Raw genomic sequence first — 26,029 nt, 5'->3', positions numbered from 1 at the left:
GACAGTGTCTTGTCTCAGTGGAAGGTGGGTTTCTACTGATTTCTTCTTCTTGGGGTCTGCATCTTCAAGGGTTTCCTTTCCATTCATGCTGACGTCACGCCGGCAAACTCTCGGCCAAACATAGTTCTGCCTCTTCCAGCGTTGCCTCTCCCACGTCACCTTGAACTCAACCGTGTCTTGTTCTCCCTGGGGAAATCATGATTCTATTGACATGGGCGAATGATTCAATATCGATTATATACTCCTCTCTCTCTCTCTCAATTCCAATGCGATGGAATGTGCTGCTTCACTTGAAGAAAAAGCAGACAGCACCGAGCTTCGTCCAGGAAAGTGCCGACGGACTAGTCTCGGCCCGTATCGGTTATCTGCTGTTCGGCCACACGGAAGCTAAGCTGATCTGATCGGTGCTACTCTGTTGCTGCTGTCTCTCTGCTCGTCTGTGTCCAGCAAGCTTCCGCCCATTACTAACTCCCTCCTCATATCAATACTCTACTAGTCTAGACTCAGTCCACTCCACTTCAATCCAAATCGATTCATTCAATATCGGTTGATCAACAACTCCCATAGTCCTAATTACACATACACAGTGAAGAAGAATTTGAAATCGCAGCAAAAAAAGAAAAAAAAAAAAAAAAAAAAAAAATAGGAGGAATAAGAGAAAAAAAAGAAAACATCCCAAAGTTGACCCCGTCCCAGAATCACAATCCTTCCGACCCCCACGCCAGACAATTTTCCCCCTGCCGGTCGCAAGGTGCGCTCCAATCCACCCCCAGACCGGTCGCATCTCCTCGCTATCCCACCAGGCGGATTCGATTTTCCAACAAGCAGAAATTTCCCAATTAGTGCAACCGTAGAGACACTATGTACCGTTTATGTAGAGAGGAGGTCCCCTGTATTCGTCATACACATGGTGCAGTGTGGAGGCGCGCCGGCCCAAGCTATCCCCCGCAGAAGCTGACTTGGCCGCACGCTGCAGACATGCGCTGTTCTATGCGAAATCACTGTTCAATGCTCTTTCGACTCCACCGCAGACTGCTCCACATCAGCCATCTCCGTATCTTCCTTGTCGTTCTTCGACTCGGTTTCGGTGCCTTCCGCCGGAGCAGCAGCAGCTGCTGCTGCCTCTCCGTCAGAGCCCTTGATCCAGGACCGGAATCGTTGGTTCGACTCGTCCACTTGATCCTTGCTGAGACCATGCGCCCAGTGCGGGTTATTGACAAACTTCTCCGTAAACCGGTCCCGGCGTCGCTCCTTCACTGCCGCCTCCTCCTTGGCTACCTCCTCGGCCGCTTCCTCCGCCGGCGCCGTCGGCCGCCACCACCAGTCGTAGCTGCCAGGCTCGTACAGAATGTGATAGCTGTTGGCACAGATGCGGATAATCAATCCGTCCTGGTGCACCAGCGGGCGGTAGTAGCGGTTGTACTCCTCCTCCTGCTCCAGCTTGGCCGGCAGGTTGCGCTTCAGGAAAGGCATGCGCATCTGGGAGAACGGCACACCCTCGGTCGGATCCCGCATCGTGTACGCAGAGACGTAGTAGGACCAGCGCGCCTCTTGGCTCAGCTCCTCATTCTCCAACGTCGCATCCTCGGGTGTCAACAGCTGCAGCGTCGTCTTCTTGGTGGTAGGGTTCTAAGGCAACTCGTGTTAGATAGCAGTTTAGAAATAGCTCCAAGATAGAAACACTTACGTAAGTAATGCGATAAATGTCACCGTCCTTGACCAACCGTTCCACTTGCTTGCGGTACTGAATCTCCTGGTTGTGCGTGGTCTCCTCCTTGTCCCGCTCCTTAAAGAAGAGGTTCATAATATCCGAGCTGCGGTCTTTCGAATCCCCGTTGAAGATCGCCCCGGCAAACTTGGATATCCCTGCAAACATCTTCTCCAGGTTGTACAATTGATATCCGCTCCGCAGGTAATAGCGACGAAGCGTCTCTTCCAGGTGAGAAGGCTCCATATCCCCTTTGATGACCTCTTCGCACATGCGCACGATCTGCTGGTACAGGTTCGCCTTGGGGTCACAGTCGTAGAAGAACTCCGTAGGGTACTTGTCAATAAGGTTGAGCTCCTGCGCCGGTTTGCTCACTAGCGCCCGACGGACATCATCATGAGCATCCTTTTCATGCAGCTTGATGCGCAGCAGCCGCGAGTACAGGACCTCGAATGTGCGGAAGAAGCAGTAGATATTGAGGTTGGCGTACAAGTGGTGGGCCTTCTTCTCATACGTCTCGTTCAGGTTGTACTCCCGCTGTTGGTTGAAGTTACCCTGCCCGGGGTGCTCCATCCACTTCAGCTCGGCCACATCAAATGGCTCTGTCGGATCGGGAATCGGAGTCGACGGGACCAGAACAGCATCTGGCGTGCCATCGCGGCTGGCTGGCGTACTGCCTTCCTTGTCACCACGGCGTACCTTCTCGCTACGACGCTCAAGAACATCGCGGAGAAGGTCGATCTTCTTGCCATTGATGCCCTTCCGACTGCGCGGCGTTGAAGACTCCTCGGCGGCCAGACTCTCATCGTCACCTTCATCTATCGGGGATGCGCCATTCGAGAGTTCATTCATGTACACGTGAAAAGTGTCACGGTCCATGCCAAAGAACACGGGAACAAAGTCCTTGATGAAGGTCATCACCTTCTGTGGGTCGGCGCCAAACCCAGCAGAGTTACGGTCGATGAAAGTAAGTAGCAGATGCGTGGCATCAATGATGACAGCCGGATCATCAAAGGTGAACTCGAACTGATGCTTGACGGTCTGATACCCACTCTTGCGCAAATTCCGGCTCTCCTCAAACTTGTTCTGGATTTCAGTATGGATATGCTTCGCCACGAACAGCTTCTTGTCAACTTGTTTGCTGGCAATCGCCTGGTGATCCAAACTACGCCAGTATGCCTTCTGCATCTGCTCGCGCCATATTTTATCCCATTCACGCTATTGCCAAGGTCAGTATCCACAAGATTAACAAATAATTTGCCTTATGTCTTACCTGACTCGCTTTCCACTCCTCACACTTCTGCTTAAGACGGAAAAGAACGATGGGCAGAACATGGGTTGGTCGCTCGAACATCTCCTTGATGATCTTCTCCCCGCGTTGTCTGTCGTAGATCTTTTTGATCACCCGCTGGTAGATGGCCTCGCTCTGTCCGCCAAGGCCAGGCGGAAGCTTGAACGCGGCGCACTCGGCTTCCGACATAACGAGGAATTGCTGCACAATCGGCTCGATAAGCTGAATCGTCCGCGTGCACGCCTCAATATGGTGGTCATAGTCATGCCTGTCCTCTTCAATGCGATGCAGGGCGTCTTCAAACTGGTTCTTACGGTGGGCAACGAATCCAGAATCTTCCGACGCCCACGTGGGGTGAGAAGCCCATTCATCATTAAGCACACTGTAGCACAGCTGATCACGGCCACTGCAAGGCTTCTGGCGCTCACGCTTCGGCAACAGACGATAGCTGGGCCCGAGGGATCGGCAATGAGACAAATTAACAAGTCCAGAGTCTTGTTTCGCTTTGACATCAATGATCTTGTCTTCTGGCTCGTCGACATGCATGAAGCGCTTGAACCAAGCCATCAGCTCCGGGTTGGAGCCAATGTAACTAGCCGCCCTTTTCACAAGCACATGCCGATCGATGAGGTCGGTGGAGTACAGATTGCAAAGCTTCAGGAACTCGCTGAATGTCTGCTTGTTGCCGATGTACTTCTTGACACGGTCAAAGAAAGCAAATTCTTCCTGAGTAGGGGTCAGGGAGAAAGTCGGCTGAATCGGTTCTGGCAAAGCAGGTACGAGGGTGGGAGAAACAGCAGGAACTTCTGCCTGGGAAGGCTTCGTATGATGAACTTTAGCCCTCTTATTGGCATTACCAGCTTGGAGAGCTGGGTTCCTAGCCTGCATATCTCCCATGCGTGCCGCATCCGCAGCCGAAGGACCAGACATTGAAGAACCCATGGAAGATGGGGCGCCTGGCCCATTCCGACGTTTCTTGCCATCCTTCGCAGAGTCCTTGACATTGAACTGGCCCAATGGGGGCATCTTGACGTCGCGGTTCGGAGTCTGAGAAGGAAGAGCATTGGCGTTGGGATAGCTCGGCTCGCCGCGAACATTGCTCATGGGAGCTGCTTCCTCGGCCTGACGAGCTGCAGCCTGCTGCTTTGCATGGGCTGCAGATTCAGGAAGAAATTGCTTGAAGTCTTCCAACAAATCGGGGGCCGTGTTGAAGAGCTGGGTAACTTGGGCATACACATCCCCGATTGGCTTGGATTCACGCTGATAGGTCTGTAGTATTTCAAGGAACTGCTTGTAGATCTCAGGGGCACTTGCAAAGCGGTTCTATCAAGAAGTTTAATGTCAGCTGACTTAGCAACTAGATAACGGATAGCTTGTTTAGTACTCACCTTTATCTTGTTGACATAACTAATGGCATGGTTGAACTCCACCGGTCCACGCTTGGTCAAATCCTGTGAGCCTTGCAGCATGCCGGTGCCGACGCCCGCCAAATTGTTCATAGGCTGGGTCAGACTAGGACCCTGTTGAGACGCTGCTGACACCTGCAACAAAGATGGACGCGTGAGACCCGCAGAAGCAGCAGAGGCAGCACCTTGAAGCTGGGAAACTCCTCGCTGATCCTGCTGATGAGCCATAGCGGCAGCTCCAGCTGCTGCTTGTTGCTCTTGCTGGGTAGGGTATTCAAAGTGATGCTCTTGAGCTTGACCCTGACCACCTTGCTGTCCAAACATGCCAGGACCCATCATGCGGGACCCAGGAGAGTATGATCCTGGAAGATTGCCCTGCTGCTGCTGCTGCTGCTGCTGCTGAGGCTGGGGCTGTTGCCACCCAGGTCGAGACTGGTCATAGTATTCAGCGCGTCCGTGAGGGCCCATGCCACCAGATGGACCAAGCTCGCCAGAAGAATCCAGAGAGTGTCTAGCACGGGGCATACTCAAGGTATTGGTCCCCGAGGGCGTGGTCACTCGAATCGCGTCTGGGTTGTCCTCTGTGCCACACTCGATCCGATATCCAGGAGGCAAGAACGTGTTGAACCCTTGGATGAGAGCGGGGTGTCCATTGAAAAGAGTAGAAACGCGCTGGATGACTCCGGGTGTATCGATCCTGCTGTCAAGTTAGTCAGGCACGATTCCCGCGGCGGTATAACGCTCACGCTTGGCTCTTGAAGTCTTTCATGATATCTAAGAATCGGTTGTACACATCAGGTTGGTCGACAAAGCGAACCTTCACCTGATCTAGATAACTAAGTGCATCCTGTGACGGAATCGTAAGCCACGGCTTCGTGATGTGGAGCACTGATCCACGCGGCGTGCTGTAACTCACGTTCAGGATTGGCTGCTGGCCCTGGGCAAGTGCCGCCACATTGTTTGGAATCTGAGGGCCAGAGCCATTGAATCCCATCATGGGTTGGCCGGGCGGTCCACCTGGATGTTGCATGTATGACCTGGGTGTACCCTCACCATGCTGCATCTGTGGGCCGTAGATGCCACCAGGCCCTCCCGGCGTAGGCATCGAACCTTGCGGGCCATTTGACGGGTTAGACCCAAGATTTGACAGCAGACCATTGGGGCCGTGAATGGAGTTTGGCACTTTCGAGGCCACCGGCTGATGGATAGGGATAGACCCTGTGTGGCTCTGGACCGGGTGGTGCTGCTGTTCACGTTGTCGCTCCAGCTGCTGTCTCTCAATCTGTTCGCGTTCGCGCTGCTCGCGCTCTCTGTGGTGGGCCATCTCCTCCTGGCGCTGTCTCTCAATCAGCTCGCGTTCTCTAGAGTCTCGCTCGCGTTCCCGGTTGATGGACTGGGGCGAGGGATGTTGCATAGCTTGTCCGATACCCGGGAGCGAGTGACCAGCATTATGACCAGGAGCCGCAGGGTGTTGGCCGTAAGCGGGAGGCTGATGCGGACCAGCATGGCCCTGGCTCAGCTCCGCCAGGCCGGGAAGAGAGTGTCCGCCAGGTTGATTCGCAGGGTGGTAAGGACCTAACAGCAGCGCAGGGGTCAGCCAAACGTCCGAAAACGCTCTGTAAGCCATATCGCGAGACAAATCAGGAGGGAGGTGAAAATCCTAACCAGCTGGAGGGGGGAGAACCGGTCCCGTGGGCTGCGAAGACGGGCCTTGCTGAGGCGGTGGGTTTTGGCTAGATCGCGAAAGAGACACCAGTCAGTCATCGCTGTTGACAAAGACGCAAAAGTGGCTAGAGACAGTAGTGACATACCTGAAGGAGCCCAGAGGACGAGGTCCTTGGTTCATCTGATCCATCCCCGGGTGCGCTGGCGGGCCACCGGGGTGCCAGTTATCATTGCCAGAAGAGTTCATGGTCAGTGGCACATGAATAGAATGTTGACAGTACTGATACCTGCTCAGAGCACTAGGCAACTGCAGGGCAAAGGTGAAAGAAGGTAGTGAGCCTGCGGATGAGGGTCTCGCACGGTGGTTCCTCTACACACGGCTTGGGGTATCTCTTCCTCGAGCTGGATTTCACAGCGACATCACTGTGCTAGAGATTCTGCCAATAGCAGACGGGCAAGAAGACGCAGGAAGCCACGAAAAGACGATCAGCAGGAGCGATAAGTAGGATCCGGGATAGAGGGAAGAATAAGAAAGCGAAAAAAAAAGAGGTGAAGAGCCAGCAAGCAGCAGATCCAGTAGGTGATGATGGTTTGCGCGCAACCGATCACGGATGGTCTCCCGACAGAAGGCGGAGAGGCCTTTGATGGCACTAACCCCTTTCCAGTCAATAGTGCCGCCCCTCGGGTCCATGATTTTCCGGTCGCGACAGTCACTGCAAGCTGATTGGCCCGACAGTGATGCATCCCCGTGGATGTGGCCCCGACGTCATTGACTGACGGTCTGCCTGTCTAAACTCTGGGTAACACAAAATTGGAGACGGTCCGAGTTGAACCTTAGTAACTGCTGTGTGGCAGTGAGCTGTAGGGTTTTACTCCGCATCAGGTATGTTCGACTGCAAATAGGTCCGATATAAAGCATAATATTTATGCAAGACTTTGTCTGTGTAACAAGTTGTGTGGAAAATTTTGATTTTTGGGGTTGTCTCCAGATTTTCGCCTACACAGTACTTCGCATCACTCACCCACTATACTAGATATACTATCAATATTAAATAAAGAAATACTGCTGCTGCTGCTGCTGCTGCTGCTAAGTAACGAACTCTCAAACTTCCTATAGATTCAGTATCTACTCAGGGGCACTAATGTAGTAATATCACCATCGAGTCCGGGCCATTTGGAGTCTTGCTCCAGTGACACCGGATGTGGATTCATCACGCCATAAGCACTCAAATCGCCCCGACGCCTCCCCAATAGGTAACAGAGACCATGGCCTCGTCACAACAGCATATTAGTTCGACAGGCGTCGGGCAGCCAAATGGACTAGAATATCCTCTGCAGGCTCCACGTTGTCTTTCTCTATATCAAGTTCCCACTAAACGCCTCCCCAAAAGACCACAGAACATCACAATATTCCTCGAAACAGACAGGATAGAACGGACACCTCGTCCAAGGATGGAGAGAAGAAGTAAAATGGGCTAAAAGAGGAACAGGGGAACGACGAAGCACTTCACAATCAACTCCAACAGGAATCAGCACAAGAAATGGATTGCTTAACCGGAACTGGCAACTTAATTTTGGATTTGCGACTGCTGCTGCTAGGGAACCTTAATTGTCTTATACCTGTCTTATCTTTGAATCACATAATGACATGTTTGTCCATTAAAAATATATGGCCACTTTGTCACATACTTACAACGCAGAGAAGACAAACAGCTGTACACGCATTAGAGTCAGTAGATGTCCGCATCTTATCGGAAGGCGGGGCAAACGTACGTTATTTGTAGCAGCAATGGCAATACTATCCTCATAAGGATGCCAGCTCATGTGCAGGATCTTCTTGTTAAAGTCGATTTGATCCGCATCGGTCTCCTTCTTCATGCGCCCGCCGACGCCAACAGGGCTGCCTGCTCTGGACCCATTCTTCTTTCCATTTGCACCCTTGTTCATCGGCGTGGGGACGCCAACCTTCTTCGCCTTAAAAGCAGACTTATCCGCCTGCAGTACGATCTCCGTCTCCTTGCTAGGGTCGGTGGGGTAGATCATGAAGTTGTTGTTGTAACTTCCAGTCATCACGTTCTCCGCATCGCCCGAGAAAACAACCTCGAACTTGTCGAAAATGCTGTCATTCTCGTATGTGTCACACAACCGCGGTCGCAAGTGCTCGTGGATGGGGATCGTCTTGACGGGTTGCTTTTCCATGTTGACATCCCAGATCTTGACGGTCAAGTAATCCCTGGACACAATGTAGCGACCGTCATGTGAAAACCGGACGTCGGAAATGGATGATATGATCTCTGAAAAGAAGGAACGGGAGGAGGCATCCTCTTCTTGCTCGAAGACTATACGAAGGAAGCCATGTCAGAGGAGGGTGTCTTGCCAAAGTAAAAAAAAAAAAAAAAACCACGTACGCTTGGAATGTTCATCGCACAATGCTCGCTGCCGCATGTCGGCAAGCTTGATTGTGCCCTTGGAACTGGCATACATGAACCAGTTGCAACTTTGCGGGTGGAACTCTGCAGCCGTGATAACTTCCGTGAGCTCCTCCATGTTCGCAGGTTTAATGTCCACAATGTTAAAGCTCTGATCCTGAATATTAAGGTTCCAGAGGTTGATCCGAAGATCGTCGCTGCTGATAAACGTCTCGCCATCACTGTTGACGGAGATGCTGTTAATGTGGTATGCGTGTGCGTTAGCGTACGTCCGCCGAGGTACAGCCGCTACAACCGTGTCATGGTGTGTCATGCGGGGCAGCTTCAGCATCGAGGGATCCTTGAACGATACACGGGGCGCACGGGGAGCCCCTCCACCACCGACACCCGCAGGAGTCAGTTCACTCGAGAGGTTGTTCTCTGCGACAACCTTCAATGACTTGTCAAAGACTTTCCAAAGCTTTATTGTCTTATCGTTGGTCGAGAGGAGGAAGTGGGAGGCATTTTGCCGTCTGCACCACTTGATTTTGTTGATCTTCTCTTCGATCTCCAAAGATTTCAGGTAGTCAAACTCCGGCTCGTGCGATTGAAATTCGGTGTGAAATTTATATTCGCAGGTTTTTTTCTGACAGACTGTTAGAAACGTCTGTCCTGAGGACATAGAGAAGGCGAGGGCATTGCTACCGTTTCGTTTCTCTCGAATAACACCACTCGTCCTCCCTTGTCACCCGTAGCTAGGTAGTTTCCGGTGTGGTCAAACTCGACGGTTGAGATGATATCCGCTGGCGAGCGAGCGAGCGAGCTATGTTAGCCGGCTCTGAAGGGATATGGTGCGGGGTTGTAGAGCGGGAGCTCGATATTCAGCAATATGAGGTGTTTAGACATACCTTCCGTAATATCTTCCACGTCTCCCTTGTCACCAAAACATCTAGATAATAATTAGCACGAATCGGATACTGCGGGCAAGTCATTTCCTCGAGAACGGGCGGACATCGCAGTTCCCCCACAATATCCCGACACCCACTCGATCCTCACCCGAATGTAGAAGAAAACACAACAAAGATCGAGAGTCGGCGCATCCGCCGGAAACAACTAGCACCACTGCAGCACAGACATGCAAGGGATTCTACTCACTGGGTGAACTTCCAGGTAGGGGTACCTGGTTCCCGGTCTACCATTTTCTTTTGCAATTACCCTTTGTCGGGGTTGTCTATCAGCGACCAAGAAAGGAAGGGTCTAGGGGGCCGCAAATTGAGGATCTCTTTTGCGACGGCTAAGGCGGGGTCTGCAGATAGCGATTTCGTGCTGCGAAAGATTCGAGCTGAAGAGAACTTTTTTTTTTCCACACGACTGTCTAATTTCGATCGAAGCGAGAAGAAGAGGGGTAGCGGTGGGAATGACGGACAGGCGGCGAGGAATCGAGATCGGAGTGAGCCCCAAGTGGAAACAAGGAAGGTCTGGAATATCCGACTAGGGAATGGCAGAGGCGGAGATGGGGGAGGAAGGAAGCAAGGCCGCAACGTCCGACAGCAACGTGAGAGGCGGAGAACCGGGCTGAGTCACTTGCAGACTGGAGAAGACGAATGATTGACAGCCAGGAGCTGATCAGGATAAGAAGAAGAGGAGGAGGAGAGTATGGTTAAATGGTGGGGGTGGGGAGAGAGGAATTTTGTTTTTGGTCTTTTTGGTTTGTGACTTTGGAGTCGGGAAGAGACACCCTTCTCTTCTTGAGGATTTGAATAAGTGGGTTGTGTTTGTGTTAGTGTCTAATAATAATGGAAAACCCAAAGACAAGCACAGACCAGCCGTATTAAAAGACGACGGTCGGTTTGAAAGGGTAGAAAGAAGGAGGGGGGAGAGAGAGGGGGTGGAGGGGAAGAGTAGTTGAGGGCGGGTAAAGTGGGAGGGAGAAGAGGATGACGATGATGGAGCGAGATGGAGGAGAAGTGGTGGAGGAGAGGGAAAGAGAGAGAGAGAGAGAGAGAACTGATGTGGTGGTGGTTGAGGTGAGGCGGTGGTTTGGCAAGACCCGTTCAATCGGTGGTGGGGAGCAAAGTGGCTGCCCGTAAACCCACACGCAGCATTCAACCCAACCTTAGTTAACTCCTCCGTACTAGTTAACCTAACCTAACTGTGCCGGGCGCTGACATCAACCACTGTCCCCTCCATTGCAACCCATTGTGGTTGTTCTTCTGCTTCTTCTTATCTGCATCCATTGTATTATGCATGCCATACTCCTCCATGAAGGACCTTCTTCTGGGTTGAAGAAAGGGCAGTCGAAAATTCAATCCATAATTGACCTGGTCTCCCTCATCTTCAGGGAACAAGATTGTCCTGGCGGTTGCCTTTTTGTTGATCCAGCATGAAGCTCGCCTAACAAGATATACTACTGACCACTATTGAGGCCAACAAAGGATTGAGGGGTTCACTGGTAAGTTGGTAGTAGGTGGATCTCGGTCGGATCATATATACACAGGAGCCAGAAATGCGAGAAATATCTTCATATTGAAGAATTAACCCTCCTCAACCCAGTCTCTACCACTCATTCTTCATACTTAAAACCGTTGCAGCAGCTTCGATGGTTCCTGCCGCGTTGCCTGGAATCTCAGGACTCCCGCACCTTTCTGGCCTGAGGCTCTTCACATGCACGCCTTCCTACGGATCCCGACTCCCTTGGGCCGAACAACTAATCATTCTCGTCCGGAATATCGACAGTAAAAAATTAACTAGCCTCTCTTATCTTTTCTTTTTCTACTCAATCTGGAACTTCTTTTTTGAATTGTTTGTACTTGTCTTAATGTTGTTTTGGCGACCTGGTCCTGTACCTCACTGGCAAGTAGCACTGACTCTCCCCGCCCGCCATGTCCGACCAGAAGAAGCGGGGCAGTGACGACAAGGTCGCAAACACTCACCGCAACGAGACCAGTTCCTCCCAAGGTAGCAATGAACGCCCGGAAAGTCCTTCTCTAACTACTCGAATCCAAAACTCAGCTTCTGGGCTCGCAAAGAATGTTTTTTCTGCCCCTGGCTCGTCCGCAGATTCCGCTCAACTGCTGGCGGGCAGCGGTAAGGCCGGGCACTCATCGTCGCACTCGGCGCTAGCCGCAGCCCAGCAGTACACAGATACTTCTACTGGTACTTCTGCCTCTTCCTCGACTGGGCATTCTTCAATACCAACCCCTGCGGAAACATTTCGCTCATCTTCTACTACGCAACAGGGAGGGTTCCAGCTTCCTCCACTCTCGGAAGATGAATTTCAGCGTACTTACGGCGCGGAATCCCTTGTTGGAAACAATGACAGCTTTATTGCAGGTCTAAGCGCGGGCGAAACCACTACCAAGGGGAAAGGAAAAGGAAAAGCAAGAGTTAATACATCAACGGACCTGCTCTCCAGCGATTCAACTAATCCAATCACACTCGAACAAAGATTCCTACCCGACCGACCCTCTCTCCTCCCATCCGACGGCGACGCAGTCGTATCCCTCCTCTCAGACCAGACCTTCGATCCCGAATTCCCTCCCACAGCCGACGAGCCCACCGAGATAGTCGAAACAGAGCTGCTACCAATGCAACTCACGGCTGAAGACAAAGAAATGATCGAGTCGTTCCGTCGTCTTACACCCCCGACATCGTCCGGCAATAATACATTGACATCCCGCAGTCTAGTCCCAGACATTGGCGACTTTCTAGACACCCTCCCACCAGAAAGTCATTCCGACGTAGCCACTCTGCGAGACACCGTGCTGACGGGTCTCCCCGGCGCAGCGGACTGGCTGACTGTCGAGGACCGATACCACGACGAAGTCTGGGGCTACCTGCGCCCTACGCTAGAGGCTGCGGCCAAGGAACTGGAATCCAATAGGGAGTCCGGAAGCACGGAGGAGGGGCCTGCCGTGCGACGTCTGAAGATGATCTTGAGGCACATGCAGCAATGACCCGGATTTGCCGAGGACGACTCCCGGCTTATTCATATGTTGATTGATATATTGTATTATAATGATCGGATTGGATAAATGATCCCTGCCGCTAGGATATATATACATATACACACATGTTCTATTCGATCTTCACTGATCATGATATACTAGTACTGGTATCATTACAGCTACTATTAACTAAGTAGTTTATGTGCTACTATCATTACTAATGACTTACAATATCTACTAACTAGTGGCTAGTGGCTAGTTATGTCTAAGAACAATTGACTAAGATTGTATCTTACATACTAAAGACAGAGTGACTAGACAGAGTGACTCCTGGAAAAAAACTATTCATCATCACCAAGGGACGTGTAGACATGAACATGCTCGACAAATAAATAAAAGACAAAAATGGGTATGTGATCTCTTCCAGGTTACTTCCTCTTTCTCCAACGTGTATATCTCCGATTCTAATTTTTCATGGAAATGTTTTACAGCTCAAGGCTAGGGGTCTGGCCCTTGACACGGCCGATCACAATGTGACCGGCGTACTTGGGAATGACCTCGTCATCGTGGAGCATGGCGAACTCTGTAATAGAGGGGGTGAATTTAGTATATATAAATTGGTGACGGGATGGGATAAAGTTATGGAAGACATACCTTCTGTGGCATCGCGGCCCATGAAGTTGAAGAGAGCGTTAGCTCCACCGGGGTGCTCGTCGAGCCAGTTGGTCACGTCCAGCACGACACCCTTGACGACAATCCACAGGTCGTCCTTCTTGTTGTGCTTGGCGATCTCCTCCATCGAGTATTCCTTCTCGGGAATGCTGAACTTGGCGGGCTCCTTGGGCTTGGCTGTCTCAGCGGCACCGGCAGGGGTGGCAGCCGACTTGGCGCCCTGGGCCGCGGCAGCGGGGGTTCCAGCCCCGGCAGCGACCTGGCCGCCAGCGGCACCGGAGCCGCCCCATTCGACGGAGATCTTTCCAGGGGTGGATGGGTCGATGTGCAGGGAGATCTGGCCCAGACGCTGGGCGGCCGTGGAGGCACCGCCGGAAAGCAGCTTCTGGAAGAGGTATTGGCTAGCGCTGTCACCTGCAACGCGACCGTACACGACACAGCCCAGCAGGGAAGAACCACCCAGACGGTTGGCACCGTGGACACCACCAGCCAGCTCACCGCAGGCGTAGAGGCCATCGAAGGCTTCCTTCTCGGAGTTGAGAACCTGGGCGTGCTCGTTGATCTCAATACCACCCATGGTGAAGTGCAGGACAGGCTCCATCAGAGCCACGTGGAAGTCGTCATCGATGCTGAAGGGCAGGTTGTGGAAGAAACGCTTGTTCCAAGGGTCCTTCTTCTTGCCCTCGGCGATCAGGTTGTAGTCGTCGAAGGTCTTCTTGAGGGCAGCCTCGCCGCAACCGATCTCCTTGGCAAGCTCCTTGCCGGTCATCTTCTTCATCAAACCACGGCCGGAGTAGTGGCGGGTGTGGAAGTCCAGGACATTGGATGCCTTGCTGTTGAGGATGAGGCGGATGGGCCACTTGCCCTTCTCCTTCTCCTTCCACATCTGTCCCGAGACGTAGTCCCGGTGACCCAGTTCATCGGAGAACCGCTGGCCGTCCGAGTTGAGGAGGAGACCACCCTCACCACGCAGGGCTTCAGCAGCCAGGAACTTGAACTTGGCGGTGGGGTCCTTGGGGTCGACAAGACCCGTGGGGTGCACCTGAACCTTATCCATGTCAATGCCGTTGGCGCCGATCTCCATCAGCATCTTCTGACCATCACCAGTGGCGTGAGTGCCGTTGGTGCTGGACAGACCGAAGGTGTCGGGGCGGTGCTGCTTCAGGAGCGAGCCATCGCCAAAGTCAGCGGCGTAACCACCAGTGGCCAGAACGACCACACCCTCAGCAGTATGCGTCTCGCCATCGTACTCGTAGGTAACACCCGTGACATTGTTTCCGGACTTGTTGATGGAGGTCACACGGGCCTTCTTGAGGATCTGCACACGGTCGGGCTCAGCCTCGGTGAGCTCTTCTAACCGCTGCATGAGGGCGTATGTGATGGCCATTCCGGGGAACTTGGCATCGTGGCCACGATGCGTACGGGGCTGGGAGTGACCGCTGCAATAATCAGCATGGGTTTGCGCGACCAAAAGTTTAGATGAACAAGGAAAGCGCAATACTTACCCTAGCCGAGAAACAAGGGTGAGATCGAGGTTGAAGACATCCTGCAACCACTCGACGGCAGCCGCGGACTTGTATGTGAGGACCTTGATCAGCTCGGGACGAGCCTTATCTCTGGCGGACTTAAGTGTATCATCGTAGAATTGCTTGACGCTGTCGGCGATGCCCAAGTCGACCTGGGTGCGCGTCAAGGCGCCGTTGATGCCGGAAGTGGCCTTGGTGGAGTTGCCACCAAAGAAGGCTGTTTGGGTCAGATCCCAGGTCCTTAATAAAAACAAGAATAATGCGACTGCAATTATCGCAGGAATCTTGGGGGGTTGTAAACATACCCTGCTTGTCTAGAACGAGAACATTTCCACCGTTAAGGTAGACGGTGTGGGCGGCACTAAGCCCGGACACTGAGAGACGAGGCAATGGTCAGCAATGCGGGGAAAGCTATTTCCTGGCGGTGAAGATCAACTCACGTCCACCGCCGACAACAATTACTCTAGGGGCGGTTGCCATCGTTGTGAAAGGAAGATGTAGGAGGAGAGGGGGAGGAAGAAAAAAAGAGATGAGGAAAGAGAAAACAGAAGATAAATATGGGGGGAAAAGAGATGAGAGAAGAGGAGTTTAAAGGGTCAAAGAGCAGGTAGGAGCAAGTAGATCTTTAAGCAGCAGGAGATCCGGGGGAAGAAAGAGAGAGCCAGGCATTCAGAAGCCGACGGGGGAGAAGAGAGTTGCTCACTCGGCCGAGGCTCATCTTCCCCCATTCAATTCCAACTTGGTATGTACCGTACGATTACCGTTCTATGACCCCCCTTCCTCTTATTTTCTATCTTCTCTCCCATTTCCGGTCCGGTAATGTTCCTTCTACTTTTTGAGATTCCCTCAAAATATTCTAAAGTGGATTCGATGGGTCCTTTCTCTTGTCTGTCTGTCTGTCTGTCTGGCCTGTGCTTTATGATTGACTGAATGACGGGTTCTATAACTAGTTTATAAAGAATAATAAGTAGACAGTAGACATTTGATCTCCTCCCCTGTCTTTGAGAAAATACTAGTGAGTTTTCCAGGGACCATCACATGCAGAAGTGTCCGTCACCAGGAGCTGCGAGCTGACCCCTGCGGTGTCTTCCCATGACATACTATTACTTACTACTTTGATGGCAAAAAGAAAAGATGGAACTTTACTCTCTCCCTGACTTTCACATGCCTGGAAATCCAGAAGTTAACCTCTCAACAAATGAAATCGTAGGCTTAAGTCAGCGCGGCACGTCATGCTCTTGGATTAAAAACTCTCACCCCGGATTCAGATTTCGTCTCAATTTTGAGAGGATAGGTCAAACTATCCATGATCGAATTAGTATCTATGTAGTGAATTGAATGTAGCTCCTCCCTTGAAAGATATTATTGTCTTGGTCTCACAATACATATATGTATATATATATTCACGACAGGAATAAATATACCTACCATCAATGAGTTCCATACTATCTATCTATCTACCTACTAACTATTAATACACCCTATTTACTAAGTATCAAAAATACCCCCATACATAACATACACCCATACAAACAAAGACAGGGTACTAGACACCCTGAAGAATGCAATGTTACCCCAGGTGCCAGCCTGCCTCGAGTACTTACCTCGGACCGAGACCCAGAACCCCATCTACCATTCATCGTCACACCACACCCCCGACCATGATCTCAGATCAGCCCATAAACTCCAACTCACTACACCATTTACTCACTTACTCAGTATAGCCCCTGAAGAACATAATGCTACATAAGTCTACTATAAACAAGCCTCAGCACAACAACACATACATACATAATACAAACATACAGAGTACTTCCCCCACATAACCAACAACCGATCCTCTCACCCGTCACCTGACACCCCGGCAATTGACCACCACCTCGCATTCCCACCAATCAGCATCCCGTGATTGAAATTCCGACGACTCAAACTACGTAATGACGTAGATCCCGTCGTTTATTGAACTTGCCTTTTTGGGAAGGTTCGATTGCCGTCACTCCCTTCTTTCTTTTATTTTATGTTAGGAAGTGGCATTCTGCATGCATCTTGTTTAGCTGTCTACTAGGCTAAGTTTCACTACTACTGCTTAATACATTTTAAATCTGAGGTTTGTTCTATTAGTGTCGTATTGTTATGTATGTGTTTATGTATGTATGTAACTGGTCAGTACGGGTTTGACGGACGGACGGGCGAGAGAAAAAGAGAGTGTGTGTGAAGGTTCGGGAATAGATACTCCGAGAGATTCAGTTAGCTTCTGAGCATGAAGATACTCTCGGGGTTATTATTGGCAATTAGATACACCGAAAAGTAGTTGTATTTTCGGGTTTGCTTTTTGCACAGAGGAATATATGCACCATTTATACTCGAATATTCCTATTAATATAACATCGTTGAGCTAAGAGTATGATGGCGTAGTAGTAGCCATTTAGACTATAACAATCTAGACAAACTAATTTGTTCCATAACTCACCTCTACTAGTCCACTACCTCGCTAGACATCTCTGCTGTCCCTTCATCAAGCACACTACTACTCGGATTCTCAAGCCTTGTAATGCGCTACCATGCGATCTGCAGTCATGAGCTCCAGCCCTCCAACCGTTTGCGATTCAGCAAACTCAGCCACACTAACATCGATATTCATATTCCGCCGCACCCAGCTCTTGATTTCGAGTGAAGCAAGGGAATCAATTGGCATCCCCCATTTCTGTCCTTCGTCGAGATCCTGCGATCCGATGAGTGACGAGGAAATCAAGCGAACGGTTTCCTGTATAATAAGGCTGCGAGATTCTTCTGTGAGCATGATATTTGGTCTGCTCGGAGGGCCAAAACTCTGAGAATGTTGCTACTGGATTCACCGGGTCGCTGCTCAGAGGAAGAAAAATCGATATTTGCGTAAGGCGCAAATCGAGCGTCCTGACCATGCCATAAAAGACGACCGACGTGTCGGAAAGTGGTCTGGTATATCCAAGTCCAATTATGACGGACGATGATGTCTGAGTTCCGGGATCAGTGGCGATCGGATCATGGGATCGCATGATACATATCTCCAAGCCCCTCAGACCTCATCCTCATCCAAAAGCCACGTGCCAACATTGACTGTAGGAGTTTTGGCTGTCGGCTGATCAGGCCGACTTCGCCAACGGCTCCTAGCACCAAGACTGAGGATGGCAGACCAAGCTGGCGACGGTATCGTGAGAAACCCTTCAAGGAACGTGTTTGCAGCTGCGTAGTTGGTCTGCCCGGCATTGCCACAACGTCCAACTACAGAGCTAAATAGAACGAAGAAGTCCAAATCTTCCCTTGCGACCGCCTCGTGCAAGTTCCATGTACCCTGGACCTTGGGGGCCATTGATGCCTGGCAATCCTCATAGCTCATTCCGGCAAGGACGCCATCCTATACATAGAGTAATCAGTGCGCTTTCCATTATCACCTTGATGGCCAGAACTCACTTTCAAGCACAGTGACATTTGCAGGACTCCCTTCAAAGGGCGATTTGCATATCGTAACGGCGTTTTGAAGGTCCGCAAGGCTTGCCACACTACCCCTGACACATTGCACATGGCACCCTGCAGCCTCGAGCTCGCATATAAACTCCTTATCGTCCTCAGCAAATCCTGCGTTTCGAGAAAGAAACACTAGGTGACGTGCCCCTCTCTCTCTACCATCCATACGGACACTGCTCGTCCCAATCCTCCCAGCCCACCAACCAGAAGGTAGGATGCATTCGGGTGAAATGACACCGACCTTTCTATTATCGAGCTGGACAGCTGGTTAGAATTGTCAGGCATTCTTACTACTATTTTTTTCCATATGGTTGCCTTGCTGCATATACCGGAAGGCTTCTACTATGTCGCTGGCTTCAAACACTGTGACCGGGTAAATGGGAGGGATATCGCCCTGGGTATATAATGCCGTGAATTTATAAATTACGCTGTCTGAGGTACTAGCCTGCAAATCAATGACGGTCTGATGCTCGGAATACTGACTTGCCATATATCACCCCATTCTCAAGATTATCTGGAGCAGGTCGACACCAAGAAAGGCACGGTTTCGGATAAATGGCTTCAGAGTGAGCATGCCGTTTAGGAGAAAGTCCCGCTTCCCTACTTTCAACCATCCTTCCAAATGGGGCAACGCACGCCCACGAGGCATGCAGCAAGGGTCCAGCGAGCGAATTCTGAACAATATTCACGCCGCGTCCACCTGTTGCTTCCAATACGGAGTGAAGAAAGCTTGTGCTCCTGGAAGCAAATACATGGGAAGAGTGGATGCCCAAATTATGCACGAGATAGTTCCCTTTCCAGTTGAGTTCCAACAGTTGCATAGATTGTTCTCATTCGTTAGGAAAGACGGGGAGTAATGCTTCTCGCCTTAGATACTTTGGCACCACGTATCTTGCATATTTGAATAGCGGCTAGACGGACACCCCCACATGCAGAGTGAATGCGAACAGTCTATGTACTATTATCAAGCAGTCATATCATGCAAGATCAAAACAGGGCATACCTGATCCTTCTGAACCTGTCCCACGTAGTCCAGCGAGTAAATTGCTGTTAAGTATGCCAGCGCCATGCCTGCTGCATATTTCATCGACAGCCCGCTGAGCAGCTTTCTACAGTGTTTCTTATTGATGACAGAATGTGTGCGAAGGATTCCAGGACTCACCACTGACACTTCATCACCAGCCACAAGGTCGGTGACATGCTTGCCAGCTCGCCGAACGGTTCCACTTCCCTCTAGGCCCAGCTCACTTGTGCTCCCAACGTAGCCCAAAGCGGCCAGGATATCGTAGGAGCTGTTAGCTATAAGCCAGCGGTATACGCGCTGAGGAGCACAAAATCTGTAATTCAAACCAACATACTGTCGGTAAACCTCAATCTCATCATCACCCAAGTTCACCCAAGTTCTCTTCGCGATATTCTAACCACTTCAGACTGTCAAGGAGGCCAGCCTTACCGACGTGTATCTTCTTGGGGATATCTTCCTTCGACTTTGGAATGCTTTCTGATCCCCGGGTGGCCAATAACATCGACTAGTGTATATGGTATTCTCATGGAAGGCAGATACGTAATTCAGATAGTTACCTGCCACATCCTTGAACTGTAAGACTTTTTTGGACAATCTTCCCTAGTGCACTTGCAGCATTTTGCTCAAATGACTCAACCTCAAGCATGTATATACCAATCATCAGCTCTTGTCTCACAGATCGCACAAAGCCTTGCCCAAGACCGAAGTTCGGGTCTTCACTAGTGACTTGCGTGCTCTTCGTAACCCATAGTGTGACACACTGATTGATCTGTGCTGAATAATCCCTTAGAGCATGGAAATCACTATCTGTCAATTCGAAAAGAAACGGGACCTCCTGGTCAAGCAAGACTGTAATGCACTTCTTATTAGTTGGTGGATCAGCCAAGGTAGTCCATTCCACCATATACCCTAGGTCTGTGAGCCTAGAATGAACAGTATTCGCCCAGTTACCTGGGGACTGTCGGTCGGTAATTAGCAACGAAATAGATGGTTTGATTGTTGAGCCGGCTATAAGCCTCGTTATTATGGTTGCTGAAGATCGGTAAGGCGCATCAAAGTCGTCTCGTATGATGTCAGTCCCAGTGAAGCCAGCATCATGTAGCTCTTGATTCCGTCCCTCTAGGATCATGTAATGCCCATCGCGTCGTCTGTCCTCACTTATCCACCACGAAGGTAACGCTCCCTATCAAGATGAGTCAGAAGATGTACATATGGATATAATAACCTGTCACCGCGCTAACCAGAGGACCAAAACGATATGTCTCGTTCATCTGAACAGCAGGCGGAGAGATCAATCCAAGCATAGTACGTCATGTGAACGCTTACCATAATATAATCGGTATACAGTGCTTCTACTCCAGACGTTTAGCACAGAACTGATAACCAGAAATTCTTCAAGAGGCCTCTACCTGAGTGCAGCTCATGAAGAAGAAAGTACCAATTTGGAGAAAGCAGCTTCCTATTATGTTCCAACGAACGTGTCAAGCTTGGAGTTGTACAGAGGACCTGCATAGTATGCTAGTGACCCCGTGCTCTTTCCCACAAAGAAGTCTCACATTGGATGCGATAATGAGATCGAATGCGGATTCTGCGAAGCCTTGTTCCAGAGGATCACGTCTTATGTCCAAAGTCACATGTTGCATGTTTTTGTAAGATTCAAATCTGCTACGAGCTTCCTCAAGGGAGTTGGGCGCTATATCAGTGAGCATGTAATTGGAGTACATGGGCACTCCCAAGTTGTATAATGTACGCAATGCGGCTGCGGTGGCCGCTCCAGTGCCCCCAACCGATCTCTAAGATACGTAACCCTGGTTTTGAATGGCAGAGTAGGGTCAAGAAATGACTCCAGTCAACATACTTCTGACCCCAAGCGTAGCATTGCCCCATCAGATTGTTGTTGTTGAGTAGGTCCAGCGCAGTGACTTTATTAGCCATAATGTCTTCGCAGTTTGTATAAATCTGTTCCATGCAGATAACCAGGATCATGGGGTCCTCTTCATGTACCAGTTCCGAGCGTAGATCTTCAATGATGGCCTCCCACGGTCGACATTGGAGCCCACCTGTCACGATAGGAACCTAATATCTGAGCATCGTTGTATATATTAGCTTCTTTCGTCAAAAGCCAATCTTTCCACTTGGATAAATGCGAGGCTTGTGGCTGAATATGCTTGATCTTCTCGACTGTCTGTAAGATGTACATCCCTGCAATTCCGTTCGTTTTGTGTAGGATATCCACTAGGGATTTGGACATCTCAAAGTGTGGGAGCAACACCTGAGGCGGCTGAAAATCAATGTTAGGCCTCCATTGAACCTGAACCACAAGTGGGATGGGACTTGTATTTCCCTCACTGCCATGTGAGAAGTGCATCCCACGCCTCATAGAAAGTACTACATTGTCTTCAAACATGGCAGTTGCATTCCCAGCTAGGAAGTTACCAGTTTCCTGTTTGACTTCCACATTAACGTCCATGTATTCGCCAACGCTCCTGACAAGCAAGTGCTCAATGGAAGAGGGAATGGCATTATGCTTCATGAAGTGCAGTCAGGGAGGATGAACAAGCAGCTTTGATGGCCATGCTGAATACAAAGCCAGAGGTTACTCGTGATTGCCGAATAGCTTCGCTCTGGATTGATCACGTACCTGGGACCCCGGAAGTCGTATCTGTAGGAACACAATTTGCCAAGACATAATCGCCTGTGCCCAGAGCATGATATCTGTCGACAGTCTGTGGATCTCTATGAGCAAGACCTAACCAGTCTCTTCTCCAAAAACACCAACAAAGCAGCCGATATCTTTACCTTCCCAGTCTGTTTCTCCCGCGCTCTCGAGGCATTCCCAAACCAGCTCCAGGAGGAGCCGCTGTTGCGGATCCATTCGGGTTGATTCATGGTTTCGCACGGAGAATAATTGGGCGTCGAAATAGGCCGGGTCTTCTTGCAGGAAATAACCATACTTTGTTTGAGTGGAGCGCTCTCTTGTCGGATGATAAAATGAATCGACGTTATATCTGCTCTTCGGCACCTCACAGAGGCCGTCTTCTTTCATCAAACAATCCCAAAACTAATCGCCTGTGCGAACGCCTCCAGGGAGCCTCATTGCCATACCTACTACCGCAATTGGAGTATATAAGCCTGATAGTTCACTCTCCGATGGTTTAAGACGCGAGACGTCTGGCAAGTCCACATTCGTTGTGCGTTCCCCACAGGGAGCAACCGGGTCATCTCCATTAAGGCCGGATAATGTTGACGGGGGTATCTCCTTTCCCGACGTGAAATAATTTCTCTCATCGTCTCCACTGATTGTATGTGATGCTTGCATATTCTTCGTCATTGAGTGGAGTCGATGATGTGACAATTTAGAGAAAACCTCTCTGTCTTTCTGGCTAAATTTGCTTCAGAGAAATATACCATTAACGTCAGCCACCATATTCAGCAATCAAGAACTTGTACTACTAATTGTGTGACCTTATTGAATTCTCAGGGGGTAAATGGGATTATGGTTGGGCGTCGAGCTTTGTCACTACACACAGCATATGAGTAGAAATTGTCGCAACCTAGCATGCAGTGTGCATGTGGTTATATTTCTAGGGAAGTACCCTAGGCGATATGACGTTAGCACCATGAGTTTGAGAAGCTATGAATAAAAGATTACTTGTCTGTCTCGCATCCAGAGATTGCAGGCTGATTACTCACTCACTGTGCTTTCAGGGCGAGACGACACAGATGCAGTTCTCAAGGTAACATACCGGGTCGGATGGAACTCCAGGCCAGTTGTGTAACTCGTATACGTAGCACGATAATGCAGCTTTTGCGCGGCTCTTTCACGATGTGATATGCTACATGGCTTATCACCAACTGTTCGAAAGGGACCTGAATAGAACGTTCCTGATGTCACCAAACGCTTTGTAGCTGCCGCAATAAGGTTGTATTCGCTGCCGGCAAGTGTCCAAATCCGAAATTGGCAAATGAAGCTGTCGAAAGACTTATTAATCGATCTGGTGGCTTTTCTTCGCCCAGGTGATGGTACGTGGACTTTTTCGTGGCATTTTCCAGCACAGCGGGACATCCCACGAGGGTGTGATAGGTAACGGATATGCTTTTTTGACAGTGAGCTTTTCATAGGCGTCACACTAGCGACTGACGTGTGATATTTTCGATTGGACTGGGATTGCTCTGGATGTCAGCCTTGTAGTTACTCAACGAAGGTGATTGGAACTGGCTTTAGTAAACGTATGTGACATGATCAAAGAGAGTACTCACTTTATAATCCCGATCAACGGGAGGGGATGGTTTCCGAACGCACATCACAAAAGACTGCGAAGTATTTATGGATAAGCTGAACGTGAATCTGTAAGGTCAGCAAAAACATAAGGTAAGAGGGCCAGCATCCCTCAAGCTATTCTAATATCTGTTTGGTGCTGTATTCGCCAGTATTTGGCTGCTGAAGGTTGACTTAAGGAGACAAGGTGAGCTTGAGGTTCACAAAGCAACCTTTTGGCCGTGTGGCACATGATCAAAAGCCACTCAGGTAGTACTTGTGAGACTTGTCGGTCGCCTCGTATGTGAGTAACCAGAGAACCTAATCACCTGTCAAAAGACAGGCTTGCATCTATCGGAGTACTGAAACATGGATGAGAGCAAGTAGGCACAAATAGTTCTACAACGGCCATCGAAACCCATGTCAGAATGGCGAAAGGCTATTATAGTAGAATATAATTATTGCAAAATTATTCGAGAATCTATGAATGCGGGTGAGAATATTAGAGAACCCTCAGGCCTTTCATTCTGCATATAATGCCCTCGAGGCAGTCAGAGTTTTTTTATGCTAAATTGACGCTGGTATGTATGTAGAGGAATGTTCCGCAATTCCAATTAATCCATCCACGTTACACTCTTCGTAACCAGGAATTCCTCCAGGCCCTGGGATGCATTGAACCGGCCCCATCCACTGTTCTTGACTCCACCGTGCGGCAAGACAGCTTCGTCATGGATGGTCATACTGTTGATATGGACAGCACTGCAGAACATCAGCTACTTTCGCATCTCTCTAAAAGCACAGACGGATAGAGGAATAATGGCTTACCCTGACTGGATCTTGCGGGCCATGGCCAGGCCCTTGCGTAGATCTTCGGTGAAGACGGCCGCGGACAAACCATAGCCACTACCATTGGCGATCTTGATTGCCTCTTCATCGCTCTCAACGATCATGCATGCTGCCAAGGAGGCAAAGGCCTCTTCTTGCCAAGCGGCCATCTTTTCATTGACACCACCCAGGAGCACAGGCGCCATCCGAACGCCATTGCCTGATTGAGCTGATTCCTGGTCTACAGATCCGTGGATCAAGTGGGCTCCACCTGCCAAGGCATCCTTGACGAGATTGCTAACTCGTGCTTTCGAAGCCATGTTCACCAAAGTCGGAGGCTGAGACGCAGGGTCTACGCTGGATGTGAGTGCCTCCTTCAGCGCCTCGATGAAGACGGGTGCAATGGAGGAGTGAACAAGAATGCGATCAGTTGCCATGCAGATTTGGCCAGACTATGCAAAATCAGTCATCGGAAGTGAGAATAAGGTAGCATATGGTGTAAGGGCGAGCTACATACGTTCAGATAAGCGCCCGCAAGGACTCCCTTTACAGCAGTCTTGATATCAGCATCTGCACAGACGATGGCGCTGTTCTTGCCTCCCAACTCCATCAAGCATGGCTTGAGATTCTGACCACAAGCGCCCGCAATCTTTCTGCCTACGGCCGTGCTGCCGGTGAAATTGATCTTGCGCACGGCCGGGTGCTCGATCATAGCGTTTACTACTTCGGGGGCATCCTGAGGTCGGCATGATACCAAATTCAGACAACCAGCAGGTAGGCCTGCATCATGGAAAGCGCGCGCAAGTGCCCAGTACGAGCAAGGAGAGAGCTCAGAGGATTTCAAGATAGTCGTGTTGCCCGCCGCAAGTGCACAGGCTGCAGAACGGACTCCAAACACATATGGAGCATTCCTGCTAGGTCAGTAGACAATTCACATGTAAGAATGGTGGCGGACATACCAGGGCACGATCCCGAGGATCACCCCCATGGGCTCCTTGTAGATCATGGCACTTTGGCCCTCCTCTTCGACAACGGGGACGCTACCACAAATGGAAGTGATGCGCCCCGCGATATCCCTCAACATGCGGATCCCGAGTGGAACGATAAAATGTTGTGACGCACCCACATCTGCGCCCATCTCAGTTCGCATATATTCGGCATTCTGCTCGAGGCGGCTCTCCAAAATGTCGGCTGCCTTCAGCAGGAGATCACGCCGAACTGTGGGTTTTGTTTGCGACCAAGAAGGAAAAGCGGCCTCTGCGGCCTCAACTGCGCGGATGGCATCTTGAGCCGAGGCTGATGCAGTTGTCCAGCAGGTCTGGTTGGTATAGGGGCTAATGACGTCGAAGGTAGAGCCCGTGCATTCCTCTTGACCGTTGATGATCAAGGGGATCACCGGGGGGCGGGGAGGTACAGCCATTGTAGGTTCTGTCAATGTATGGGCGCGGGTTTCTAGAAACAAACGATAGTATGTGTTCACGAACGAAACATTCAAGCAATAGGGGTATCCCGCCAGGGGGTTAATAATCGGAATTAATAGGTAAGATGTCGTTCGAAGGACTGAAGCACAATCGAAGACCCTGCATTTGGTGGGAGAGTCAGCCGAGGAGTCAATTGATTACACAAACAAAGCCAATTCTACAAACACGACCCCACCTTTCCAGCTCGGCGGGGGGGAAGCCCTCACTCTAGCCACGTGTGACAACTGCCTCAGGATTGTTCCCAGGATCAATGTATTCTCCCTAAAGTTAAAATCACTATCCTATACACATATGAAACTCGCTACGTTGAGAGT

The 26,029-nt window shown here is 50.3% G+C and overlaps 9 protein-coding genes across 9 annotated transcripts; 1 reads left to right on the top strand and 8 right to left on the bottom strand.

Annotated features, from left to right (window-relative positions):
* Window positions 1-341: 341 nt before the first annotated feature.
* BO83DRAFT_62078 (uncharacterized protein) lies at window positions 342-891 on the bottom strand. Its single transcript, XM_025537482.1, has one exon. The coding sequence runs from the start codon at window positions 782-784 to the stop codon at window positions 482-484; it is 303 nt and encodes a 100-aa protein (XP_025386620.1). The 5' UTR covers window positions 785-891; the 3' UTR covers window positions 342-481.
* BO83DRAFT_379571 (transcriptional regulator SIN3) lies at window positions 650-6,624 on the bottom strand. Its single transcript, XM_025531537.1, has 8 exons — window positions 6,219-6,624; window positions 6,071-6,143; window positions 5,322-5,980; window positions 5,152-5,252; window positions 4,388-5,102; window positions 2,982-4,322; window positions 1,688-2,926; window positions 650-1,629 (listed from the first exon to the last, which is right to left on the bottom strand). Exons 1-8 carry the CDS (start codon window positions 6,315-6,317, stop codon window positions 1,006-1,008), a joined length of 4,851 nt encoding a protein of 1,616 aa, XP_025386619.1. The 5' UTR covers window positions 6,318-6,624; the 3' UTR covers window positions 650-1,005.
* A 1,030-nt stretch (window positions 6,625-7,654) lies between these two features.
* BO83DRAFT_61547 (protein phosphatase 2A regulatory subunit CDC55) lies at window positions 7,655-9,263 on the bottom strand. The gene is made up of 3 exons (XM_025537480.1): window positions 8,479-9,263; window positions 7,844-8,409; window positions 7,655-7,783 (listed from the first exon to the last, which is right to left on the bottom strand). Exons 1-3 carry the CDS (start codon window positions 9,158-9,160, stop codon window positions 7,760-7,762), a joined length of 1,272 nt encoding a protein of 423 aa, XP_025386618.1. The 5' UTR covers window positions 9,161-9,263; the 3' UTR covers window positions 7,655-7,759.
* Window positions 9,264-11,062: 1,799 nt separating this feature from the next.
* BO83DRAFT_61191 (uncharacterized protein) lies at window positions 11,063-12,660 on the top strand. Its single transcript, XM_025537479.1, has one exon. It carries the CDS (start codon window positions 11,361-11,363, stop codon window positions 12,432-12,434), a length of 1,074 nt encoding a protein of 357 aa, XP_025386617.1. The 5' UTR covers window positions 11,063-11,360; the 3' UTR covers window positions 12,435-12,660.
* A 27-nt stretch (window positions 12,661-12,687) lies between these two features.
* osm1 (putative fumarate reductase Osm1) lies at window positions 12,688-15,133 on the bottom strand. Its single transcript, XM_025531536.1, has 5 exons — window positions 15,064-15,133; window positions 14,929-14,997; window positions 14,603-14,840; window positions 13,080-14,536; window positions 12,688-13,008 (listed from the first exon to the last, which is right to left on the bottom strand). Exons 1-5 carry the CDS (start codon window positions 15,101-15,103, stop codon window positions 12,911-12,913), a joined length of 1,902 nt encoding a protein of 633 aa, XP_025386616.1. The 5' UTR covers window positions 15,104-15,133; the 3' UTR covers window positions 12,688-12,910.
* Window positions 15,134-17,162: 2,029 nt separating this feature from the next.
* On the bottom strand, window positions 17,163-18,412 carry BO83DRAFT_399951 (KR-domain-containing protein; the record flags this gene model as incomplete). The annotated part of the gene is made up of 7 exons (XM_025533367.1): window positions 17,163-17,451; window positions 17,664-17,824; window positions 17,889-18,017; window positions 18,074-18,103; window positions 18,132-18,168; window positions 18,190-18,276; window positions 18,300-18,412. 7 exons carry the CDS (start codon window positions 18,410-18,412, stop codon window positions 17,163-17,165), a joined length of 846 nt encoding a protein of 281 aa, XP_025386615.1.
* Window positions 18,413-18,436: 24 nt separating this feature from the next.
* Window positions 18,437-19,121, bottom strand: BO83DRAFT_61160 (uncharacterized protein). Its single transcript, XM_025537478.1, has one exon. It carries the CDS (start codon window positions 18,946-18,948, stop codon window positions 18,580-18,582), a length of 369 nt encoding a protein of 122 aa, XP_025386614.1. The 5' UTR covers window positions 18,949-19,121; the 3' UTR covers window positions 18,437-18,579.
* Window positions 18,965-22,482, bottom strand: BO83DRAFT_390036 (uncharacterized protein; the record flags this gene model as incomplete). The annotated part of the gene is made up of 10 exons (XM_025532838.1): window positions 18,965-19,078; window positions 19,131-19,232; window positions 19,290-19,464; window positions 19,709-20,334; window positions 20,708-20,944; window positions 21,010-21,073; window positions 21,212-21,678; window positions 21,793-21,887; window positions 21,951-22,212; window positions 22,261-22,482. The coding sequence occupies 10 exons, from the start codon at window positions 22,480-22,482 to the stop codon at window positions 18,965-18,967; spliced, it is 2,364 nt and encodes a 787-aa protein (XP_025386613.1).
* A 1,435-nt stretch (window positions 22,483-23,917) lies between these two features.
* Window positions 23,918-25,813, bottom strand: BO83DRAFT_340583 (aldehyde dehydrogenase). Its single transcript, XM_025528588.1, has 4 exons — window positions 25,194-25,813; window positions 24,752-25,145; window positions 24,235-24,686; window positions 23,918-24,168 (listed from the first exon to the last, which is right to left on the bottom strand). The coding sequence occupies exons 1-4, from the start codon at window positions 25,652-25,654 to the stop codon at window positions 24,024-24,026; spliced, it is 1,452 nt and encodes a 483-aa protein (XP_025386612.1). The 5' UTR covers window positions 25,655-25,813; the 3' UTR covers window positions 23,918-24,023.
* Window positions 25,814-26,029: the final 216 nt, after the last annotated feature.

Source organism: Aspergillus eucalypticola (assembly GCF_003184535.1).
Source record: "Aspergillus eucalypticola CBS 122712 chromosome Unknown BO83scaffold_17, whole genome shotgun sequence".
Lineage (NCBI taxonomy): Eukaryota > Fungi > Ascomycota > Eurotiomycetes > Eurotiales > Aspergillaceae > Aspergillus > Aspergillus eucalypticola.
Note: the sequence above shows the minus strand (reverse complement) of the source record. Positions and strands in the feature narration are given on the sequence as shown.